This window comes from Lithobates pipiens, unplaced genomic scaffold (assembly GCF_037356315.1).
Source record: "Lithobates pipiens isolate NorthernLeopardFrog02 unplaced genomic scaffold, aLitPip1_a1.2 Scaffold_16, whole genome shotgun sequence".
NCBI lineage: Eukaryota > Metazoa > Chordata > Amphibia > Anura > Ranidae > Lithobates > Lithobates pipiens.
The window spans coordinates 151,267,189-151,292,886 of NW_027507748.1; the positions used below are offsets into that span (position 1 = coordinate 151,267,189).

General features: G+C 41.5%; 1 protein-coding gene across 2 annotated transcripts; it reads right to left on the reverse strand.

Moving 5' to 3' along the window:
* Positions 1–1,212: 1,212 nt before the first annotated feature.
* TBL2 (transducin beta like 2) lies at positions 1,213–24,801 on the reverse strand. Of its 2 annotated transcripts, XM_077480621.1 has the most exons (7): positions 24,593–24,760; positions 12,780–12,907; positions 9,331–9,515; positions 8,970–9,118; positions 6,053–6,179; positions 4,776–4,928; positions 1,213–1,728 (listed from the first exon to the last, which is right to left on the reverse strand). In XM_077480621.1, the coding sequence occupies exons 1-7, from the start codon at positions 24,699–24,701 to the stop codon at positions 1,272–1,274; spliced, it is 1,308 nt and encodes a 435-aa protein (XP_077336747.1). In that variant the 5' UTR covers positions 24,702–24,760; the 3' UTR covers positions 1,213–1,271. The 2 variants fall into 2 exon arrangements, with proteins under 2 accessions (XP_077336747.1, XP_077336748.1); XM_077480622.1 differs by lacking the exons at positions 1,213–1,728; positions 4,776–4,928; positions 6,053–6,179; ... (1 more) ...; positions 9,331–9,515; positions 12,780–12,907 and adding an exon at positions 20,262–21,953 and having other exon boundaries at positions 24,593–24,801.
* Positions 24,802–25,698: the final 897 nt, after the last annotated feature.

Genomic DNA, 25,698 nt, shown 5'->3' on the forward strand with positions numbered 1-25,698 from the left:
AAACTGTAAACTGGTTTCATTTCAAAATGGGCCTGTCAGTAATTTTCCCAAAATTCCCAACACGTCACAACATACAGCAACAGTATAATTTTTCATAAAAAGCTTTACCTTTTATTATTAAAAAGCAATTCTTGAGCTCCAGTTAAGGACTGAGATGTCCATCTGAGGCAGGCAGGAAGATTTACATAGTCACAGTGAATAACACTCGAAAGCACCTGAGCTGCAGCACAGCAACATGTAAGGCCCCTTTCACACAGGTCCTATTCCCCATCCATCTAGCAGATCGGATGGAAATGGGCAGGTCTGTTTCCAAACGATTGGCCACTTTGTATAGTGGATTGGACACAGACCTGTCTTGTCTGCTCGGTGGAGGGATTCCCATCCCCGCTGAGCAAGCGGAGACCATAGTGTGGATTGGAGTGCGCTGCCAACAATGTTGGAATTTTGGTTTAATGAGTTATGCAGCCTACTCAAATGAACAGACTGTGAAAAAAAAAAAAAAAAACGTGTTAAAGTGGTTTTTTTACTGTATCTTAGCATCACAAACCAAAAACACCATTTGATTAATTTTTAATACTCAAAGCAAACTCCCCAATGGAGAGTGTGCTTAGCTGAGAAAACCCCTCCTCCTCTCATGAAGATGTATGACATCATTGCTTAGGCAGGAAACCAGGAAGTAACTGAAGAAATGTATATAATAAAAAGTTTAAAAAAAACAATTAGGATATATTTTCCTATTGATTTACTAATGCTAGCAGCATGAGGATTAAAAATAATCAGCGTTGATAGGAAGAGTGGTGTTCCACTGCAGGGGACTGGGCTGGTGTGAATAAGCTCTAATACAAGGAGAGGCCATTTTTTCAAGTAAACCTGTGTTTTGCCAACTCAGGGAAATACAAAACGTTTGCCGTTACTGTGCCCAGTCAAGCAATAGCATCACTTGGGCGGTCCAAAATCCTGCGTTAGTTACAACTTTAGTGACTCACAATTTACACACATTGCTTTCGTTTCTCTCCTGGTGCCTGAATGGATGACCAGGAAAGCAAATGGGAGGCAAATACAAGGCACTGGGGAAGTCTGCATTCATATGAACCTGTGTTTACCCTACATGGGCAAAGTACAGATTCATTTTTACATCAGTCATGAGGCCACTGAACACACACGCAACCAAAATAGCTGGCAAAGCATATATTAGCAAGTTCCGCAGAAATATTTTAATTTAAATGTTTTAATTTCTTTTAATAAAAAAAATGGTAAAAAAACAGAGTCGATCACTTTCCCTGTTTGTACACAGCATCTAATGCACTCTGAGCATCTTTAATTTGCTGCTGTAGCCTGTCCTTCATGCCCTTGTTAGTGGCTTTCTTTAGCAGCTCCTTCAGGTCGACAATAGCCGCTCTGTATCCAGCTGTATTATGGAATACACGGATAGCTCGATCTCCAGTGGAGACTATGAATCTATTGGTAGTGTCAAAACCAAGGTCTGAGATTATCTCTCCATGTACCATATGGAATTCTTCCTCTATCTGCCCTGTTTGTGCATTGTACACTGTGATATCTGAGACACTGGCAATGGCAACAACACGGCCATCAGGAGACAATGCTATGCGGCAAGGCTCTCTCCCACACCATTGTCCTGTGAACAGCAAATAGGGGTCCTGCTGCTTCTTGTACTCCACATCTGTATTCCAGAGCTTCCATGTTCCGTCTTTAGATACAGTTGCCATCCTGTTAATGAACAAATTAGGTAAATAGTAGAAGTATTTGAACAAACAAAAAGAGATCTGTCTTTTTAAAGATGCAGTCTAGTATAAAAGTTTTAACACATCCTTTACAGGAACATACAAAAAAAAATGGCTTGTTTGTACAAAGTTAAATGTGCCATTACCGTTCACATTATTTAACAGACTAAAGACCCCTTTTAAACAAGTGGTCCAATCGGGTCTGCCTGAAAAATGTACAGGTGGACCCAATCTGAACTGCCATTCTCCTCTATGGCACGGCATCTTATAGCCAATCCAATCCGATCCACTAAAAATAGATGTAGGGGATCCGTTCTCCTGTCTGGTTGGATCGGGTGGCAGTTGAGTGTAAACAGACAGGCGATCCATTTACATCCAACCACCCATAGAGGAGAATGGGCTGTGTCTGTCCGCTCTGCATAAGTGGAGTGGACACGGACTCAGTCATCTGCCTGCTCAGCAGGGATCAGCGGACAGATCCAGAGGAGCAGGCTCTTGGTGGAGTCCGCCTCATGTGAAATTGGCCTAATAAGAATAAAACAAAAAATGTGGAATACGTACAAAAGTGTAGATAACCTGTCTGTGGATAACTCCTTTGCCAAATATATTCTTTGTAACTAGCCAAGAATCTTTATATATTCCTGCTTTTAAAAATGGTTCCCTCCCCTTTTACATGGCAGGCACCTCTAGTTCAGAACAAAATCTGATGTTGCTCTGTGTGCACTATGAGTCAGAGCTACCCAAATATTTTATTACCATTCCAATGTAATCTTTCCGTTTCTAACTAGTCATTGTAGATTAAAATTTTATTAATAAAATAAATTATAAAATAAAGTACACAAGTATAGGTTATCCAGTTTCAAGATCTACAGAAGGTTAGGAATATGAAGTCTAAACAACAGTGTTGTTGCATAAAAGGAAGGATATCGCATGTGTGAAAGGATACGTAATACAACCAATGAACATTGGTCAATAGTTCTGTGCATTATTAGGGCTTATGCATACATTCAAGGGTTCTTACATAGTAAAGATTATTTAGCAAAAAACAAAATGGTGCGAGTCTTGTTAGTTCCCCCTCAAAAAGAACAAAAAAAATAAAATACATGGTTGTAGATCATACAACGACAGTACATCTGGATTAAGGGTCAAATAAGGTTCAAGCTTAACTCAGATCAGCCCAAACCCACGGGTGACAGTCACAGGACAGCAGGCTGCCAGCTCATACAGCTGCGACTGTGGAATTCTCCGCCCGGCAGCGGCATGTAAAAGAGGCAGGGATGCTGGAGACATTAACATAATATGGCCATATAACCATATTTTGACAAAGTTCGACCAAATATAACCATGTAGCCATATAAGGTCAAAGAAGTCACTAGCATCTCAACCCCTTTGCTATGTACGACTCTGGTTGGGGTATTTCACGGCCACAACTAACTGACATTTTCCTTTGGGATCGGACCAAACTTAGCTTAGGTCATCCTTAATCTGGACCACTAACATACAGCGTAAGGGAGACAAATAAGCCTAGTTCTGTTGGTCACAAGAGTTAGAACACGCCATCCACTCACACACTTAGGTGTGTTTTGGATTGTCATTTTGTTGGAATATACAAACCTCTATGCAGCTGTAGAATCATTATGTCAAAATGAGGATGCCATCAACTCACTAAAATATATACACTATATTACATATGGGCAGGTGCAGTGTCCCTTTGATTTGCTGACTTACCGAGAATGGTGCAGTCTGCGCAACTCAAAAAGGCATACAGCAAAAAAGCATTAAGGGGTAAAGGACCCCTTATAAAAAAAAAAAAAAAAAGGAAGTTACAAAACTGACCTTGCAGCTTAAGAAAGGGATTTTATAACACATAAAAAATTGATTAAAAAAACTAGGTAAAACCACCAACACCTAGGCTTGGTTAAAAAGACAACGTTGTCTATAATGTTGCAGCTGCATCACATCATGCACACTTCCTATACTCTACTAGTATCCTCATTCTGGTGGTATATAACAGGTTGTAGAAATGCAATTAGCACATAATTGGTGACACGCACTGCCAGCATATGCAAACAGTTCTTGCTACCTAGTAGCCAACAGGAATTCCCATCCGGGATAGATAAGCAAGTGTTAAGTTGTAGTACGCTAAACAGGTCCTTGACACCATTAAATAGCTTTTCCCGGGAAACATTTGGAGCAAACTAAACATTCATAATGAGATGCAGGCTTCTCATAAACAATCTCAGAGTTGCATGATTGCTAAATGTACCCACAAATTATCAGCTCCTCAGAGTTTGTATGCTCAAGACTGACTAGTTGGCCAAGGATGTACAGAGATGTGTCAAGACACGCAGGTTTAGTCATAGTATTAAGTCTCTGAGGTGAAGAAAAGTGCACATAAGTAGGCAAAACAGTAAGGGCCGATCGGTCCGCTCACCTGACCATATGGCAAGGATAGCCTATCACAGGTAGTATCCCCAGTGTCCCAATTGGAGCCCGCTGTCCGTATGCAGATCACAGGGGCCAAGTCTTGTCAGCTGCCTTCACTTGAATCCTGGGTCAGGAATGCTAGAGCGTGGGACTCGTGTGGTCCATTCACTGAAAAGCTGCCTCAGCGTCCCTTCCCCAAAATGGATCCCGCTGTCCTTTTGTACACAGAGCATGTGCAAGCGTGTTGAACCGTGTCACCCATGATGTCAAAGCATCACTGCCGTGGTGTCGTGACGGATGTTTCGCCCAATCACATGAGCTTCACGGATCAAGGAAGCCGGATAGTGGTTTTACCTAGTTTTTTGTAAACAATTTTTTATGTGTAATAAAATCCATTGCTTAAGCTGCATGGTCATTTCGTAGCTTCCTTCTTTTTTTTTTTTCTCTCTTTTTCTTAGGGGTTCCTTCACCCTTTAATGTTTTTTTGCCGTAGAATCATTATGTAATGGGAATGGGACAATTATCTCTCTAGAATTCATTTCTCCCATATAGTCATTTCACATGAGAGTATAATGCACAGGAGGTACAGATTACAAATCTACTAACCTTCTTGAGTCATTGGAGAAAGCAAATCCACATACACCGGCAGAGTGGCCTTTCAACTCGAATGCCCGACACACTTCTCGGAACTCCCCCGCCTTACCGAAGCAAACCTCCCAAACCTTCACATCTGAAGTAAATCCACAGCTTGCAACAAACCTTAGAATAAAATACGCATTAAGAAGAAAGTAGTGATACCAGAGTGCTCAATTGGTATACCAAATATTTTACAGTGCTTAAAAAATACAATTCTATTACCAAGTGCTCAGCGAGCAACACCAAGTTGAGCATAATAAATGCATTTGTCTTGGGGATCCCTTTACTGACTTTTGGTTTTAAATATCTACATACTGTGCATGCTGTTAATATACTCTAGTACAATAAGTGTTAAAATATATATTCACACTATTTATGTTTATACTTTTCGCATAAGTGACTTGATCTATGAACTTTTGGATTGCAATTCATCCATTAACTTGCTTTTGAATAAACGTTTGTACTGTGTCCCTGTATTAATCAATACAGAGTCTCTCTTCATTATGCACTAATCTTAGAAAACGTTATTCTGAAACAAGGTGCTACTTTTGGAGTAAATTAGTGTGGCTAGGCAGCAGAAAAAGCAGTATAAAAACACTCCTATGGAGCATATAGTACACATGTTAAGGTGCGTGTATGTACGTTTGCATTTATATGTGTTTTACCCCAAAACACTAGAAAGATGTACACTTAAAAATGTGCGACATGCCTAAATGCCATGTTCAGATGTGTTTAGTTGCATCATTCATTTTTTCAGCCCAAAGATCTTTTTAAAAATGCACTTGTATATTTATTCATATTTTTCAGCCTGTAAACGCTCCTCTACAAATATGCCTGTAAACACTGTGCATGGACACATAGGCCAACACAGAGTTGCTTCAGCCTTTATTTATGCCCAGTGTGCACGAGATCTTAAAATGGCCCATTATGCATCATTATTCCCCTCCGCCCCTCAGCTTCCTGAAAGATTACCACTAAAAGAGGTCCTGAAATACGAACCTTGGCTGGAGAAACTACTATTCTAGATTATGCAGCAGAGAAAGATCAGCAAGGTCAAAGATCAGCCAATATGAATAGTAATTCTCGATTTAGAAAATAATTTGGCCACAAATATAACCCAGTTAGTCACAATAACTAGTATTAAAGTATTTAAGTAGGTCAATTATTAGGCAAAATCATTTTGGGAGTTGCTGTACATGCAGATGTAACAGTGGTGAAAAAAAAAAACAAAAAAACACTGTTCTTACCTCCCACAAGGCGAAACTGTAGCATATGCATTTGCAACCTGGTTGGTATTGATGGAAGCTAGCACCTCTCCCTTCATATCCCAAATTAATATGCTGGTATCATCTGATGCAGTCATGATAAACTTCCCTGTGGAAAAGCCAAAATGTTATTTCTTAATTGTGATTTAAGGAATGCTGCTTCCCTCTTAGATCCCAGATTATTTTTAAAAGGCACAGTCTGCATTTTGCAAAAGAAATACATTTACCCACATTAATAAAAAGAAAAATGTGCATTTACATTCAATTCTACATTGCAAATCAATAAATATGTTGTGGGAGCAATGCACAGGCTCCTGAATCATTCACCCCTGACTGTATGTCCATACAGAGGTCCTGTTATGGGACTGGACAAAATAAAAAAAAAAAAGACTACAAGTGTGGCAATGTCACAGCATGTGTGTCAGTGCAATCTCAGAGTCTCTCTGCCATGGTGGGACTTTCTAGTCTTCCCATTCAGAGATTCCTGTGAATGGATGATGTGGCGGTACGGATGGAGAAACACACAGCTGTGCTAAATTCAAATATCAATAGATGTCGGGAGGGGGAAGCACCCCGTAATTCAGATAACTTGGGCCAGTTTGAGGAATGTGAGCATGTTTCATGTGGACTATGCCTTAAAGCAGTTGTATACCCGCTGAAGTTTTTTTTTTTACTCACCTGCAAAGGAAAAGGCGTAATGAGCTAGTATGCACCGCATACTAGCTCATTATGAAATACTTACCTTAGAACGAGGCCCCCGACATCTGGCCCGATCCACGCCGAGGGAGCTGACATGTTCCCTCTGCGTTTCTTCCGGGTATCGCGGCTCCCGGCGCTGTGAGTGGCCGGAGCCGCGATATCGTCACTGCCGCCCATGTACGTGGGAGATTTCTTTCCGGCAAGGTCTGGCGTCTGCCGGACTTTCAGCCGAGAATCCCCTGTGCGCGTGCGCCGTTGCAGTAAGCGGCGCATTGCGAGGGGAATATCTCCTAAACTGTACAGGTTTAGGAGATATATATTTTTTTTACCTACAGAGTAAGCCTTATTATAGGCTTTCCTGTAGGTAAAAGTCCCAAAATTTACTATACAACCATTTTAAGTGCAGGGCCTGACAAATTTGCTTTAAATCTAGGAGCCAGCTAAAAAAGTTAGTAGCCAGTTTTTTTTTTTTCTTAACAGAGCTTATGGGTAGAACATGTAACATGCTCCCAAAGGTAACTTAGATAATTTAACCCTTTCACATCCAGATCAGTTTTCGTACACGTTTAAAAAAAACTATTTTAGGCCTAGACATGAAACCCCCAAAACATTATTTTCTGAAAGCAGACACCCTAGAGAATAAAACAGTAGCACTTCCAATTTTTTTTTTTATGTCACATATACTTGAAAAAAGTTCAGTAATAAAACATATAAAAGTTAGGGGGCACAAAAACATAATAAATTACAATTTTTTTTGGCAAAATATAAAAACTGAGGTTGCATCGAGTAAATAGATAACCGTGTCAAACCTTAAATTTGTGTGCGCCCATGAAACAGTGACAAACTTCAGTACCCTATATTTTCCATAAGCGACTCTTTAAAAGTCCCCTATAGGTCATCAGTTTAGTGTTAAGGAGGCCTGGTGCTAGAATTATTGCGCTTATCCCGGTATGTTTGGCAATATTGTGTGGAAGCATTTGGAAAGCCATTTCTTTTCGCCATGGTGACCTGGCACCTAGGATTTGTCAAGCCCTGCTTAAGTGTGCCTTTTACTTTTTGGGAAGCTCTGCTGCACTAGTCAGCATTGTTCCCAGTCTGTGGACTACAGAACACCTCTTGGCTAGGTTTTGGAGATGGGAAGAGCAAGTGGTGATCTGCAATATTCACACGTTTTGCCTAGGGTGACAATGCTGCTCCTTCATAGATACCAGTGAGCGAGTTCACATTTGTGTTCTTGGGTTTAGATACACCTTAACAATATGACCATAAAAATGACTCCACTGGTATTCGACAAAATCACCTGTATGTGCAAACATAATATAAAACAGCTACTCCATTCGTCGGCAGTGTACAGGAAGGCTTCCACGTGCAGACTGGAACTTCTTTTCCCCATCCAGTGCACATAAGCATAGTGAGCATTAACATGTGTTGGGTTTTCATAACAATATGAAACACAATATTACAATGTGTTCCAGTAATGCACTTCTTAACTTATATAAAGCAAGTCAGTTATGTGAGCTCACTGGATGTGGTAAAGCACGTGTTTTGTTTCAGCCCCCCGTTCACACTTGTGTATTTTCTATTGCGTTTGCTGTTGTGCTGACATGCACAACAATGGAAATTACAATATTCTTTATGATGCCTGTTCACAGCAATGCAGCACAATGCAATGCGTTTTTTGAAAGGGTGCAAATGCTTTTTTGGTGCACAACAGTGCATTTTTGGCCCCATAGACCATGGAAAGTGCATGTAAAACTCACGCACATGCATTTTTATGGAGTTTTTGGCAGAGATCTGCGTAAAAATTCCAATAATTTTCTCCTACCAAAAAAAATAAAATAAAAACAGTATGAAGCATGAAAATGCATCATAAACGCATGTACAAATGCTCTGCACAGACACATTGTAAAAGGCATAATTATAAAGCAACACTAGTGTGAACCTTGGCTTAAGTCTTTTCAACATGCATAGGATTTTTGGGTTTTAACTTTATACAGATAAGAAGCATTAAAAAAAAAAAAAAAAAAAAAAAAAAAAACACAACATCAGTCCCAGGAGTCCACTACTGTACTGCTTAGCCAGTAGGAAGTAGGGGTCTAACCTCCTTTCACATCATTACCTTAATTACCTTTAAGCTAACAGAGCTTGGAATAAATGCTAGAATGGCTCCAATTAAACGTATTTTGTGTATTATTTATACCTGTTTCTGCTATTCCAATATTAATGATGGAAGCTTTGTGTCTCTTTGGGAAGTCATCATGAGCGGCAGAAAAGATGAAGGAGTCGTCTTTTTTAGTCATTTTAAAAACTCTGATCGTATCTCCATTAGCTAACCAAACTATAAAAGTTCTGAAAAAAATAAAGTAAATTTTAGTCAATTAATATTTCTACACAGGTTTGCAATCACTTTACTGTATGTTACAATTCACATGATCTGATTCTTGTATTCGTAATGTTGAATAATTTATGATTATTTCAGCATTTAGCAGCTTTGAGCTTCAAAAAATAAATAAAAATTAAAAAAAAAAAGTGTATATTTTATTTGCACGAGAGCACATTACCGGCAGTCAGGGCTGAAGCGGACGCGAGTGGCATGGTCGAAGTCCACATTGGCTCTCATGCAGCGGTGCTCTCTCTCAAGGAAGTCCTTGGTGCTCCATATTCTGACAGTCCTGTCATCGGAGCATGAAGCCAAATATTTTCCATTGCTGCTAAAATCCAAACAAGTTATATTTCCACTATGAGCCTGCGGGATAAAAGCCAAACACCATCAATTAAAATTATCAATAGATCCAGAATAGATTAAAGTGCAGTTACATTACAATGCACTCCCAATATTCTAGCCACTGATGCTTTACTACAGACAGAGAAATCCACTAGATCAGGGGTCGGCAACCTACGGCACATGGACATTTTAAGTAAGGGCAGAGAGGAGCAGGGAGTAGGAAGCTGAATAAGAACAAGGGAAAAGACACACAGCAGTGCTGATAAGACAGCGGGAACTTCTGGAGTTAAACTTCCAGGTGAATGGTTGATAGGTGGTCCTAGCAACCAATCACCAGCTTGGTAATATGAAAAATTAACTCCGGAAGCTCCCGTTGTCTGATCTGCCATGTTCTCATTCAGCTTCCTGCTCTGCTCTGTCTCCCTCTCTGCTTGGGGCAAGGTAGGTAAGGGCAGAGCTGCAGGGAGGGTCTGTGTAATATGCAGGGGGGCTGTGTAATGTAAAGGGGTCCAGAGGTGCAGGGGGCAGTGTAATGTAAAGAGGTCTAGGGGGTGGTGTAATGTAAAAGGGTCCAGAGGTGCAGGGGGTGGTGTAATGTAAAGGGGTCCAGAGGTGCAGGGGATGGTGTAATGTAAAGGGGTCCAGAGGTGCAGGGGGTGGTGTAATGTAAAGGGGTCCAGAGGTGCAGGGGGTGGTGTAATGTAAAGGGGTCCAGAGGTGCAGGGGGTGGTGTAATGTAAAGGGAACCAGCGTTGCAGGGCTGTGTAATGTAAAGGGGTCCAGAGGTGCAGGGGGCGGTGTAATGTAAAGGGAACCTGCGTTGCAGGGCTGTGTAATATAAAGGGGTCCAGAGGTGCAGGGGGCGGTGTAATGTAAAGGGAACCAGCGTTGCAGGGCTGTGTAATGTAAAGGGGTCCAGAGGTGCAGGGGCAGTTTCAATCATGTCATCCTCAGCCACCTGGTACAAGCCAGGATCAGTATAAACACGTACCATGCTATTGCTAGAGAAGATTAGTAAAATTCTAGCTATGAGTCCAATGATTGTAATAACAGTTGCAAATCATGAGAAAAAAAAAAAAAATTGCAGAAAGGTGGATGCCGAATCTTCCAAGACAGTTGAATAGAAAATTACTTTTTTTTTTTTTTTTTTTTTACAGAGCACCTCAGCAAGCAAATATGCCTAATTTGTCATGCAGGTGTTGCTGTGAACAAGGAGTTCAACCTCGGGTGACACTAGAGTCTAAACATCCAAGATTTAGTGGGCAGAAAACCATGGTAATGTGCAGCAAGGCAGTTTTCACTTTATAATGTCAGCATCAGTGGCCGGGTGTTACAGGGAAAGGGTCAGGAGACATGCTGGAGCTGCATGAGAGCAATGGAGAGGGTGAGTGTAAGTCAAACAAACAAATCGCTTCAGTGATGCCAGAGCCTCGAGGGAGTGAACCTGCATGCTCATCCCTCAGAGTGAACTGGCTTTGTATTAGTGAAGCACCTTAAAGTGAGGTAAGCCTGTACGGTTATTATTACTATGTTAGGATAAATATTATCTTGATTTATTATCAGGTGAATGCGGTCCTCCGTGCATTCACATACATAGAACCTGGTCTTTAATTGGATAAAGGTTGCCGACCCCTGCACTAGATAGTAAAATATAATACCCAGACACCAGATGAACACAAATTTGAAAGGAAATCCCATGCTGTCCATGTACTTTCTAAAGCAGCGCTACCTGTTAGATTTTAATTACTTCTTAATAAAAGACTAAATCTTTTCAACTGCTTCACATACAGTACGTTAACTTCAATGGAAACAGATGTCAGTAAGGGGTTAAGCATCTTTCTAACACGCCATTAAATATTCACACGTAGCCCCAGCATAAGGCTGCCAGTGGATGAGTATTGATGTCAGTAAACAAGCCCTCCGTCAGAAAAATTCCAACCTGGCTAACAGAAATGAATAAATACTAAAAGATATGATACTTTTCAAGGAATTTATTAATTATGAATGCTGCCCCCATGACTCTTGCCAGATAGCAGACTTGTGTTAATATCCTGCATGGATTTACATCGCCTAAAATAGGTTAAACTGTCCCACCTGGATCAATTCACTCATTTCCACTGACCAGTAGATTTCCCCTAAAACAATCTATTTCAGACATAGACACAGTATACATAGCTAGACAGTTGTCCAATCCTACATAAGAACTGGACAAAGGCTTTCTGATATTTATTCACGACCCTTAAAGGGTAAGTGTACCTTAATGGAAAGTACACTTACCCACTCTGCTTCTGTCCCCAACTACAACCCCTCCCTCCAAGTTTTCCTCTATGTGCTTTGTGATGAGCGGGATCCGAATTGGACGGCGGGGGTAGAGCAGCAGAAGTGCCTGTGTCCTGACAGCAAGCTGCCACCCATCTGAAAATGTAACCGAAGCGTCGTTCCAGTGCGCCATCTTGGTACACCCACACTCATCCACATTAAGCCTACAGTCAGAAGGTCTTGCATTTAAAACTTATTTTTACCAGTAAACTCAGCTTATATAGTGAAATACAGTATTTGAAAATCTGTGACACCGTTTTGATGTTGAATTTTAAAAGCCTGCTGATCTCACAGGTTTGCACTAATGTGACAGAACACCGCTGCTTTTAAAATTCATCAAAACAGTTTGACGGATTTCCAAAATACTCTATTTCACTATATTAGCTCAGTTTATTGGTAAAAATAAGTGTGAAATGCAAAACTTAGGTGGGTATATAAAGATGTCCACTGCTGCCTTCTGACTGTAGGGTTACTGTGGAAGAGTGCAGGTTTACCCAGATGGCCACGACGGAACGTCACTTCGGGTTGCATTTTCTGATAGAACACCGGATAAGTTCACTTTGGTTGAAGGGCAGTTATGCTGGCCTTGTCCCGCTCAAGTTTCAACTCATTTCTGGTGATTTAGCTGAAATTCGAGACTTGGGTAGCCATGTCGCCACCACCTGGCTCAATAAGCTTTGAATATCGAAGGAGCCAATCAGTCACAGTGACTGCCAATCCAAGGAGCCCATTAGTCACTGCTGGGGTATTCTGCCAGTTGCAAGAGCAGCAGTTGTCAGAATACAATAGCCTGCAGTGGGGGATTCCTCTGTCCATTCAGTTCTGCATAGATGGAGGAAGCTAGTGATTTCTTAACAAGTATGGCTAGCCATATCCTTTAATAAATGTGCTGCTCTGCATAAACAAGAGAACTCTTGAGCAATTTAAAGTAAGCCTTAAACGTGCATTAAACATGAATAAGAATACCTTAAGGGCAGATGCCAGGAGAGGGTGGGTGAAGGTGTGTTGCCGAGTTTTTTCTTTACGTGGTTTTTGCTGTTTCTGCTTCTTAGATAGCTGCTTCTCTGGAACAGCTTGTCCATTGGCTTGGTAATCTGAAAAGTAAATGAACACAACAGTAAAACACACTTAAAGCATAACAACATGTTCCCTAACATAGTGGTCGCCAACCTTTTGGCCCATTAAAACTCACATCTTTGAATCTCGCGGACATGAATTTTAAATGCCCCAGCTCTTTGCTCCCCCTTTGCATCACACTGCTGCCTTAAGCCTAGTAAACACTATTCGTTTTTTTTATTCAACCCTGCAGCGCTGAATGGAAAAAAAAAAACATGACAGTTCAGGAGGAGTTGCTGTACTAACTTTTCAATGTTAGTACAGCGATCTCCCCTGCTGTTCTACTGTTTATTGACAGGGGTACGGCCCCCTCGCCAGAACACTCCGGTCAGCACTCTCAGCCATTAGCTGAGCGTGCTCATAGGGAGCCGATCGGCAGATCTTTTTCAGTCATGCCCCACTGACAGAAGCCAGCCACAGTACACATGGACCGAATGTTGATGCCGCTCGACATTCAGACTGTGTCCTAGGTTTTACACTGACTCATCATTGGATCTTACCTCCTTATCCAGCCATGTACTCAAGGTCCATGCTCCCTCCAACACTCTCTGATCAGCTCTGCCATCGGAAGTCCCCTCCTCCTTCACCTCCCATGCTCTGCACTACTCCGGATGGCTCCCTTTGAGTTCACAGTATTGACTGTCAGCATGCACTGAGAACACTGGAAACAACATTGGGCAGTATACATCCGCCACAACCTTGATTTAGGCAGAACCCCCTGGTAGCCCCAAAAATTTTCTCAGACTGTCAGTGGTCCATGGACCACTGGTTGGCAACTACTGCCTTAACACCTGTGAGAAACGAAAGTATCTGCAGACACCAAATTTCTTTTCCATAGGGAATGATCTGTCATACAAAAACACATAGTTTATTGCATAATGGGTCTGCAAACAGTGGGGAAATGGATACCATTGTCTAAACAGGATGATCTACTTGTTCTCTTTTCTTAGGCCCCTTTCACACTGGGGTGGGGGCGGCGTCGGCGGTAAAGCACTATTTTAAGCGTCGCTTTACCGGCGGTATGCAGCCGCTAGCGGGGCGGTTTTATCCCCTGCCATCGGCCGAGAAAGGGTTAAAACCACTGCAAAGCGCTGCTGCAGCGCTATAGCCACACTGCCCCATTAATCTCAATGGGAAGGAGTTGTGTATACACCGCTCCTTCATCGTTCCAAAGATGCTGCTAGCAGGACTTTTTTTTTACAGTCCTGCCAGCGCCCAGAACGTCGGGGCTCTGACACTGGAGACACAGCAGCAGCTCTTTCAGTGTGATTTGCAGGCGCTATTTTTCTTGCTGTAGCGCCTGCAAAGCGCCCCAGTGTGAAAGGGGTCTCAGAGCTAAAACTTTAGCTCATTTAGAATATACATTATCCAAATTCTAAAGATCCAATCGTACCAGTCAGACACTTAAATGCTACATTTCAGCGTGTGGGCTGGTGACAGCTTTGATGTGCAGTTTCAGCACAAATAAGGATTTCTTTTCATGGCAATAACTTGTTTTCTAATAATTTTAGGGGCTTTCCTGTCATGAAAAGCAATAGTTTTAGGGCTGATTCACACCACAAAAACACTCCAGATCCCTGTCTGGATGTGTTTCTGCATGCGCGTTTTTAGCACATTTTCGATGCATTTTTAATGCGTTTCCAAATGCATTCCAGATGCTTTTTTCTTTTTTACTCCTGTTTTTTTTTCACTGGGGCCCAGTGCGTTTTTGATGCATTCCAGTGTGTTTTCATGCTTTTTACTGTGGTCCAATATAGTCTAGTGTAGGAAAAATGCAGAATGTTTTTTTCTGGAACTGAACTGACCACACTGGAGTGAACTATGTAACCTACTATCCATGTGATTTGATGCAGAAAAACAAAAACAAAAACGCACTGGACTGCATGTGGTGTGAACTGGCCCTTATATAGTACAGTAGCACAAGAAAACACATTTGTATACAAAATGGTGAAAAAAAAAAAAGCAAAGCAAAGAAAGGGAGATTATAGCTTGAATTTATATAGTGCCAGCAAATTACACAGAACTGTCCTGGTATTTCAAGTAAGCTTACAAGCTGGCCCAGCCATTGCCACACTCTAGGGCTTAGTTAGAATTCCAATGATCAAAAAAAAAACAAAAAAACAAAAAAAACCTGCATCTCATGTCAAGGATCACTGGACAAGCTGGTGATCTGCAGTATCAGGACTGCAACAGTAACTTTGTAGCAGTTTAGAATGACTGATAACTGCAACAAGCTGTTGTAGTAGCCAGAGCATTGGAGAGAAGAGAACTTTGGCTGCCTGGGGAGTAAGGAATAAGGCAAGTAAGGAGTCATATTCCCTGGTATCCCAGACAAAGACAAGCATTTAACCCTTGCAGTGTTGGAGGAGCCTTATTGCAAGGGTCACGTTTTCTTTTCCCAGGGGTTCAACTTTAGTGCTGGTGTCTTGTTGAATACTGTCCCCCGTCGCTTGCGTAGTACGGAGGACAAGGAAACGCCGAAGGTCTCCGAAGATGAATGGCGCCTGCGCACTGAGTCCAGGTTCAAGCCCCACCATCCAAGTGGACATAGAGTTAGAATAAAAAATTGCAGAGTGAAGCAAGGCCGTGCCTGAAGCATGGCGAGCGAAGTGCGCCCGCGAGGGGCCCTCTTACTAAGTGCTGTTTAACATCATCTACCGTATGTCCACTTGCATGGTGGGCCTTGAACCTGGACTCCGGGCACAAGGTACTATTAAGTGCGCAGGCGCCGTTCATCTTCGGAGACTTTCGCCATCTCCTTCGGCATCGGACACTAACCGATGGGAGGACAGCAGGGCACCGGTTCACACAGGAATTTGATTCAGTGCGATTTTCAGCCCATTCATTTGAATAGGCTGAAATCACACTGGTTTGCGCCAAAAAGTAGCCCATGCACAGCCTTTAAAAAAAAAAAAAAAAAAAAAAAAAAAAAAAAAAACACACTGCAACTTGACTGTGTGATACTGCGATACCAATGCGATCTGGTGCAGGAAAACACAGTTTGCTATCTGCGTTTGGGACATTGATAGGAATCTATTGACAGAAGGTGCACCCAGTTTGTTTGGAACATGGTGCGGGAAACGGGTAGGGAATGAAGGTTTTCTGCACTGCGTTCTGGTGTGAATCAGCATGTAAAGTAGATGTAAAATCTTTCTTAGTGTATAAATAAAGATGTATCTTTTTTTTTTTATTTAGTTTTAGATAAGAGTGGAGATGGTTTAGAATATCTTGCCAGGCTTTTATTGATGTCTGTGCCCCCCAGAGATTCACCCTCTGTCCTGTTTACGGTTGGGTTGTCCTCAGAAATAGAGGAAATACATTTTCTGGTAAAAAACAAAAACAAAAAAAAAAATAAAAAAAAAACACACCACAGGGATTTCCTCTTACTTCACTTTGGCTTTCAGACAGGTAGTAAAGGAAATCTCCCGAATGGGATACAGATGGCAAATAATAATAATGATAGGGGTATGACCCTTCCTTTTTCTATCCAAAATGGAAAAATAGGTTTTGCCTTCAGTTCTACTTTAATGAGAGAATAAATAATTAATAGAATTTTTTTCTCCCCTGTTCCCTGCCATATTTGGAGTACAATTTTTTTTTTTTGAAGGATGGGGGTTGTAACAGGTACCTAGCTTTGACAGGTATGAGCTCCCACTTCCAGCTGGATCGGTGCAGTAGGTCCACTGGAAGTTCTCTCTCCCCCACCTTCTGGGACACATCACAGCTCCCAGAAGGCCTGCGGGACCATTCACAAAGCGCAGTGTAGCTCACACATGCTACGAAGCCGGATGCAAAGCTGCCTGAAGTCACAGCTAGGTGCCCACAGTTAACATGCCAGAACTGGGTAATCGAACGACTGGCCTTGGTGAGGACGGAGCTGGATTCTTGGACAGGTGGGCATCTTTTTAATAAAAAAACTGAAAATGCTAGCACTCAGGATACCGGCATCGTGGCTCGCAATCAATTAGATTCAATAAAAGTAAATAAATAAATGCAGGGCTGGAGGTGGATATAAAATCAATTATAAAAAGTCCAATCAATTATAGGAAATAGTGGATCTTGAAAACTTGATGAAGATGACAGAGTATTGAATAACAAGCACTAAGGGCAGTTCTTCTCAAGAGTGAAGCGAACTCAAGATATCGACATGGGAAAAAAAGCACAGCAAAGCGCCCTGAGTGCAATGTTTAATACATAATACAATAAAAGTATCCAACACTTACATTTGGGCAAGTACAGATGTGCTCAATGGAGATTAACATCCCACGATGGTGTTGCCGGTGTCTAGAGTGCGTCCATAGGAGTACCGATTCCGGGCAATGAAAGCTGCAAGGAGCCAGAGAGGAAGCTGGCTGTTTCCTTTGAAGGAGATGGTGAAAGTCTGCTCGTGGAACAGCGTGTGACATCAGCGGGATCAGGGGAAACACAACGCATTTCAGAGCATGCGTGAGGCCAATATGGGGCATGCGCGCTCCTTTCTCAAGTGTACAGGGAGAGCTGGAAATGTTGGAGACCCCGGTCACGGTAGACGAGGTGGCGAGGGCAATAAGAGGGATGGCAATAGGGAAAAGTCCAGGCCCGGATGGGTTTCCAATTTTATATTACAAAAAGTTTGAAAAGATATTGGCCCCCAAATTATGTGAGTATATGAATGCAGTTGCAGAAGGGGAAGATCTGAGGGAAGAGGCATTGATGGCTTACATAACTTTGATATTAAAGGAGGGGAAGGAGCCAACAACCCCTGGGAGTTATAGACCAATCTCTCTTCTGAACACGGATGTGAAGATATTCTCAAAAGTGATAGCAGAGAGATTGAAACCGTTGCTCCCCCAATGGGTCCATAGGGACCAAACGGGGTTTGTTACGGGCAGGGAGGGGAGGGATAATTGTCTTAAAACCCTAATGTTGATTCATGGGGTGGAGAGCAGTGGACCCCCAGTCGCCCTGTTATCGGTGGATGCTGAAAAAGCATTCGACAGGGTAGACTGGGGCTTCATGTTTGAGACTTTAAGATATTTGGGGTTAAAAGAAAAAATATTACGATGGATAAAAGCATTTTATTCCCGCCCGTCGGCAAAAATTAAAATTAACGGTAACCTCTCCCCGGTAGTGAAGCTATACAATGGAACTAGACAGGGATGCCCCCTGTCTCCAATGCTGTTTATACTCGCCTTGGAACCCTTGTTGGCTTCAATTAGGAAGAATGGAGACATAAGGGGGGTGAGAATGGGCGGAGAAGAGTATAAGATCTCTGCGTATGCGGATGACATATTATTTTATGTTTCGGATCTCAGGGTGACTTTGCCAAATATAATCAGGGAGATCCATAGATATGGGAAGCTGACAAATTTCAAGATTAATATGTCAAAAACTGAGATTCTGAACATAACGGTACCAAAAAAAGAACAAGAGGAACTCCAGAGGTTCTTCCCCTTCATCTGGTGTAGGGAAGATTTGAGGTACTTGGGAGTAAAAATCACACCCACATTGTCATCCGCATACGCAGCTAATTATACAGATATATTAAATAGGGTGAAAGAATGTATTAAACGCATGAGATATAAACCCCTGTCGCTAATAGGAAGAGTAAACGCGTTGAAAATGTTTATTTTACCAAAACTAATATATGTGTTCCAAATGATCCCAATAAAAGTTCCGCAGGAGTTCTTTAGGAAACTCCAAACCCTAATTTTAAAACATATATGGGGACGTAGGAATCCTAGAATCTCATATGCGACTCTGGAAAGGGGGAAAGTAGAAGGGGGATTAGCCGCCCCGAACTTTAGAAGATACTATCAGGCAGCAGTAATTTCACGGGTGGTGGATTGGGTGTATGATAAAGGCGATAAAGGGTGGGTAAATATAGAGAAAACACAAAGTGGAGTTAATCTAGGAAAAAGGATCTGGATACCTCGGGACTACCGTGACTTGGGGAGAAGCACTAACCCACTAACTACTAATCTGTTTAGAATATGGGATAAAGTGGGCGAATTAAATCACTGGCAGCACAATTCACCTTTAATTTCTTTATTAGACACAAGTTTTTTTAAACCAGGGAAGGAAGAATATGTTTATTTCACAAGATGGGCAAAAAGGGGTGATATTTTTTTGAAAGATGTGATGAATGGGGACAGAGTTTGTACTTTAGGAGAAATAAGACAAAAATGGGGATGTAGGAAATTAGACAGCTGGAGATATGCACAAATTAAACATTTTGTTCAGGCGCTACCCCGACCACTTCGCGGGGAAGGAGATCTTAGACCTATGGAGAGAATGCTTTCAGACCCGAGCTGTAAAAAAAAAAGTTTGTCCAAAATCTATAAAATTCTGGAGGAGGAAAAGGAACCAGGAGAACCACTGTTTTTGAAAAAATGGGAAGAAGAGTTGGGTACTCTGGGAGATAAGGAACGTAGAAAGAAGATTTTAAGAATAGCAGGTACAATATCTAAGGACAATATGTCAGCGGAAATGTCATTTAAATTAATGGCAAGATGGTATATTGTCCCACAAAGAGCGCATAAGAGAAGGCCGGACATATCAGCACTATGCTGGAGGGGTTGTGATAAGGTGGGAACTTTTGCACATATCTGGTGGGAGTGTGGTAAGATTGGCCCTTATTGGGAGAAAATAATAGGAAACATCTTCCAGATAACAGGGGAACAGGTAAAGAAAGATCCTTGGACATGTCTATTTCATGACACAGATAAAACAATAGGGGAATATAAAAATTCATTGATACCTCACTTATTGATTGCTGCAAAAAGCCTGATCCCAAAGAGATGGGGCTCTGTTGAACCCCCATCCATGAGGGAATGGTTAGCTAAAGTAGAGTGGTTAAGATCAATGGAGGAATCAATACTTAAAAGAGGAGATCAAGTGGAAATCTATCATAGCAAATGGGGAAAATGGTTGGAGTTTAAAGAAACAAGGTAATGTCCCAGAATGAGTGGTCCCGAGGAGAGAGGAGGGGGAGGGCGGGAGAGAGAGACGGAGAGAGAGAGGGGGGGGTTGGGGAGGGAGATCTGAGGGGGAGGGGACGGGAAGATATAAGTTTATGGAATAGGAAGCATATTTTTTTAATATTCCTACTTTTTCGAAATTCTTATAAAATAAATAAAAATAAAATAGAGGAAGATGTTAAAAAAGAAAAAAGGAAAAAGGATTGCATGTGATGTCAAAGTAGCACTGCCAACAGGCAAAATAGTGGCGATGAGAAGAAGGGCACCAAAAATCACAAGGGCGTAAAACTTGCCACAAATTTGTTGACGAGAGATTATGGCGTGCTATAAACTGATGCAACTTAAAAAAAAAAAAAAAAAAAAAAAAAAGTGTACAGGGGCAAGGAATGGGCGAGATTTAAAGGCTCTGCCCGAAAACAAGTGTCAGTTGGCTGAATGCTTGGTAATTATACTATAATGGCAGTTAAAATATGGCATGAAATAATGCAATAGGGTAAGAGTAACATTATTTAAAAACACTAAATATGCATTCACAGATGGTAAAAAGAGACATATACATATACACACACACACACACACACACACACACACACACACGTGTATGCGTGTATACACACACAGTGGATGCTGGATAGACATTAAAATAAATTGAAAGTAACAATTTGGGTTGTAAGATTAATAGTGTAAGCCATTTCATCAGGATTGCTATTGAATAAATGGGACACAAATAGATTTAATTTATAGCTCATGTGCAGAATATAAGGTGAATTTGACGATCGATATACAAAGAGTTGATCAGATTGATATATCATATCAGAGTGATCCAAAGGGTTATGAAGAAATTAATTAACAAAAAGTGGCAATAAATGATCAAGTATATGATATTATGTATGGATAAATTGATTAAACGTAGCAATAAATTATTTTTGTAAGATAAATATGAGGATATGATATAATGAACGAAGGGGCAAGTCACCATTGTCAATGAAATAGAAAAATAATTCACAGTAATGGTAATAATATCAATGGTGATCAGCAGGGGATAATTAATGATTAAAGAATTATATAATGGGGTTTACTTCCAGTTCCTCGTTGAGCCCATTGGGCACAAGGGTATCCAGGGTATATATCCAGAACATTTCACGTTCGCATAATCTGGAGAAACGTTCGGCTTCAGGCAGACTTCTGGGTATGGCTTCTATAACCCATACCCACAATCCCATCGTGGACTGGCCATGATGCTGTAGAAAGTGGCGTGGCACGCTGTGTTCATCGCAACCAACTTCCACAAAGCGGCGGTGTTTACCGAAGCGCTGTCTCAGTGGGCGAATGGTGCGACCAACATACAGCAGCTTGCAGGGACATATAAGACAGTATACAACGTAATCACTGGAGCAGTTGTAAAAATTGTCAAGATAGTAGGTCTTTTCTTTGTGAGTAAAACTCTTTTGTCCATGTTTTATGAAATTACAGGTCTTACACAAGGGTTTGTTACATCTATACATCCCTTTAAGAGGGATTAGGCATAAGGGGTTGCCTTTTTGGATGCTTTTTAGATTGCTTGGCGCTATTTTATTTTTTAGTGTTGAGGCCCTCCTATAAGTAACCTTGGGTCTTTCACGTAGGGTGGTAATCAGATGAGGATCTTGTTTTAAAACATTCCAGTGTTTGTTGAGGATGTGTTCGATCTTCTTATATTGTCCATGAAACCCTGTGATAAACCGAACAATTGTTTTCTCCGAGGGTTTAACGCTTTTGTTTTTTTTTCTGGGGAGAAAAGTTGTGTAGGCCTGATCTACTATTTTTTCTGGATATCCTTTTTCAAGGAACTTTTGTTTAAGATGTATACTCTCGGAGATATAGTCACAATCTCTTGGGCAATTTTGCCTCAATCTACAGAACTGTCCTTTAGGCATGTTTTTAACCCATTGAGGATGATAGCAGCTGTCAAAGTGAAGGTATGAATTTCCTGCAGTTAGTTTCGTATAGTTATGGGCAAAGATTTTGTCATGTTCGTGATTGAGTTCGAGGTCCAAGAAGGCCAGGCTATCCTTGTTCCAAACAGCTGAAAAGTAAAGTCCTAGGTTATTGGCGTTGTAGTGGGCGACAAATTCATCAACCAGGGACAAAGGGCCATTCCAGATGATGACAATGTCGTCAATGTACCTGCCATAAAATACCAGGTGCTTGGCAAAGGGGTTATTTTTCCATACGAGTTTATGTGTAAGGGGACAGAAGTTCCATAAGATGTATAGAGTCTCGTATGTATGATTGAATATTCTGAGCTAGGGGTTGCAGAAAGGAATCAATGTACATTGAGAAGCCAGTAGTAACACTATCCATTGAAGTCCCAATGGGTCTGCCGGGGGGGGGGCAATGGATCCTTGTGCACTTTGGGAAATTGATAAAAAAATAAGGTGTACTTTAATAAAAGTCAACAGTTTTTGTAGCTGCTGGCTTTTAATTTTTGCACAACTGACAGAAATTCCTCTTTAAAGTGTAACTTAAAGTGGAAGTCCATGCAAAAACTAAAATCCCTGCATCTATAGCCACCAACATTGAAATTGAATCTAGCAATGAGAAGATAAAGTCAGTATACATACCTTTCCTGCAGGCGATCCGACACGATCTCCAGCAGTGGAAGCTCTGATCCCACGCTGAGCTGTCAGCCGTGGCTTTGCTGTGTGGATGGGTGCAGAAGACACGTCCGCCAATGGATAATTCTATGGGTGATGTCACTTCCCATTCATTTCACAGCCGTTGTCGGACACGTACTCAGCAGAGCTTCCGCTGGAGATCAGGTCGGATCGCCTGCAGAAAAGGCATGTATACCGATTTTCTCTTTTATGTTAGTATTAGAATGTTGGTGGCTATAGATGCAGAGTTTTAGTTTTTGCATGGACTTCAACTTTAACTGCTTCAGCCCCGGAAGATTTTACCCCCTTCCTTACCAGAGCACTTTTTACAATTTGTCGCTGTGTAGATTTAACTGACAATTGCGCGGTCTTTCAATGATGTACCCAACTGAAATTTGCACCCTTTTTTTCCCCCCACAAAAAGAGCTTTCTTTTGGTGCCATTTGATCACCTCTGCTGTTTTTATTATAAACAAAAAAGCAAAATAATAAAAAAATAAAAAAAATTAAAAAAAAACAATATTTTTTACTTTTTGCTATAATAAAAAAAAAAAAAAAAAATAAAACACAAAAACAAATTTCTTCATCAGTTTAGGCCAATATATATTCTTCTACATATTTTTAGTTAAAAAAAAATTGCAATAAGCGTATATTGATTGGTTTGCGCAAAAGTTATAGCATCTACAAACTATGGGAAAGATTTATGGCATTTTTATTATTTATTTTTTTACTAGTAATGGCGGTGATCTGCGATTTTTAATTAATAAATTAATTATAACCATTTCCCGCCCAACGACTTCATATGGCGTCGTCGACTTTGAGTGGGGATATCTGAATGATGCCTGCAGCTACAGGCATCATTCAGATATCTTCTTTTAGACCCGGCAATTCCCTACACCGTGAGAACAATCAAAGCAGCTGTTCAGCCGCTTGTTCATTCTTTCAGGCAGCAGGAGGGGATGTGCCCCCCCCGCCCCCCTCCGGTGCTTCTCCCGGCTCCTGTACGATCGGCGAGAGGGTGAAGGAATTGGTCCATGCCGGAAGTTCACCATAAAGAATCCAGTGGACCAGTGGGCCCCCAGACATCTCTATAATCTTTTAGAGGCCAGGCGCGATGTTATGACATCACGCCCGGCCTCTGCATTTGAGAAAATGACTCCGCCTCAGCTGGGAAGACAGGATCGTTTTTATTTCAGGCTTCCCAGCCTAGAGGCGAAATGTGGGGTGGTCTTTACCCCATATCTCACTGTAAATAAGGACTTGTCATGCACTAGTCCTATTACAAGGGATGTTTACATTCCTTGTAATAGGAATAAAAGAAGTGATCAAAAAAAAAATAAAAAAATAAAAAATAAAGTCTAATAAATAAAAAATTTTTTAAAGTGCCCCTGTCCCTGCATGCAGAAGCGAACACATATGTAAACAACATTCAATCCATACATATGTGGTATTGCCACGAATGTTAGAGTAAGAGCAATAATTCTAGCACTAGACCTCCTCTTTAACTCTAAACAGGTAACCTGTAAAAATAAATAAATAAATTAAAAAGGTCACGTATGGGGGTTTTTAGGTACCAAAGTTTGGCGCCATTCCACAATGGAGACATTTCAAAGCGTAACACGTTAGGTATCTATTTACTTGGCGTAATATCATATTTTTTTGTTTTACTGTGCAAAGACCATGCGAGATAAAAGGTTGCAATAACCACCATTTTATTCCCAAGGGTCTCTGCTAAAAAAAATAGTAATGTTTGGGGGTTCTGAGTAATTTTCTTGCAAAATAAAAAATGATGATTATTACATGTAGGAGAGAAGTGTCAGAATTGGCCTGGGTGGCAAGTGGTTACAGAACTACTATATAGTGGTTACTATATTAAGGAACGTGTAGCATAAATGAATGCCATTTTTTAAATAAAGTTTTTTTTTTTTTTTTTTGCCTGTCCCCAGCAGCCTCCCGTGTACATTCCTGTCCCCAGCAGTAGCAGTATAGCAGGGCTCTGCACCGTATGCACTTTATTCATTCAGTGCACCCCTCCTATCACTGCTCCCCGGCACTGTACAGCTACTCACCGCTCGGCTCCGCCTCGCTGACCTCTCTCCCCTTCTGTCGCCACACTGCCATCAGAAGAATGATCCCCCCGAGCACCACAGACACGGCCACCAGCGCCGCCACCTCCATGTCTGCCCCTCACTCAGCCTGAGCCACGTCACGCCGACTGGCTGGAGCTGCTATTTTTTTTTCTCTCCCTTTTTTGACAAAACTTTATTGTACGTCAACATTAGCTGACACAATGGGTGTGCTTCTAATATGAAGGCTGGGCTAGAGAACTGTATAAGCCTCCAGATCACATGACCTTTTCTCGAAGGATAACACCAATAATTGAATCCTCTTTATTGCATGCAGTCATTGCTCTGTAATCAGAACAGCTTCCGCTTTATACATACAGAGAGGTCAGCTTGTGCTGGGTCCTATACAAAGCACAGCAATTAGCTTCCTTTAGGATGGATCATCCTTAGTAAAATCTCCTGCTTTTCTGTATGCAAGCACCACACTTAGCCCGCGTTCACATTGGAGCGATTTGGCATGCCAAATCGGTGGCAATGGCAGCATCCGAATCGTTGCGACGCTGAATTTGTGGTACTTTTGGCGACTTCGGGGTGCGACTTCCACAGCAAGCCGCACAGATGTCTTTGAAATCGCCCCACCCCCGAAGTCGGGACTGACATGCGGGAATAAAATCATGCGAGTTCAGCTAAACTCTCACGATTTAATTTCCGCTGTCAGCGTGAACCTGGGCTAAATAGGCTGCTTTCACACCTGAGCGTAGCATATTTAAGCATTTTCTGGTGCGTTTGTATACAGCGTTTTTTGAGCTTTGGCATTTTTTTATTAGCCAATAGGGAAAACGATCATTTGTTGCTTGCTTTTTTTTTCTTTTTCATCAGCTTTTCTTCTAATTTTTATTATTATTAAGGGGGGAACCCGTGTGGGCTCACTCCCAAGTCCCACTGCTGTGTTCATTGACACAAACAGCGGGACTTGGCCCCGACCCCAGATCGGACCGATCCTGCATCCACCTAGGTCAGTGATGGCAAACCTTGGCACTCCAGATGTTTTGGAACTACATTTCCATTAAGCTCATGCACTCTACAGTGTAATTGAGCATCATGGGAAA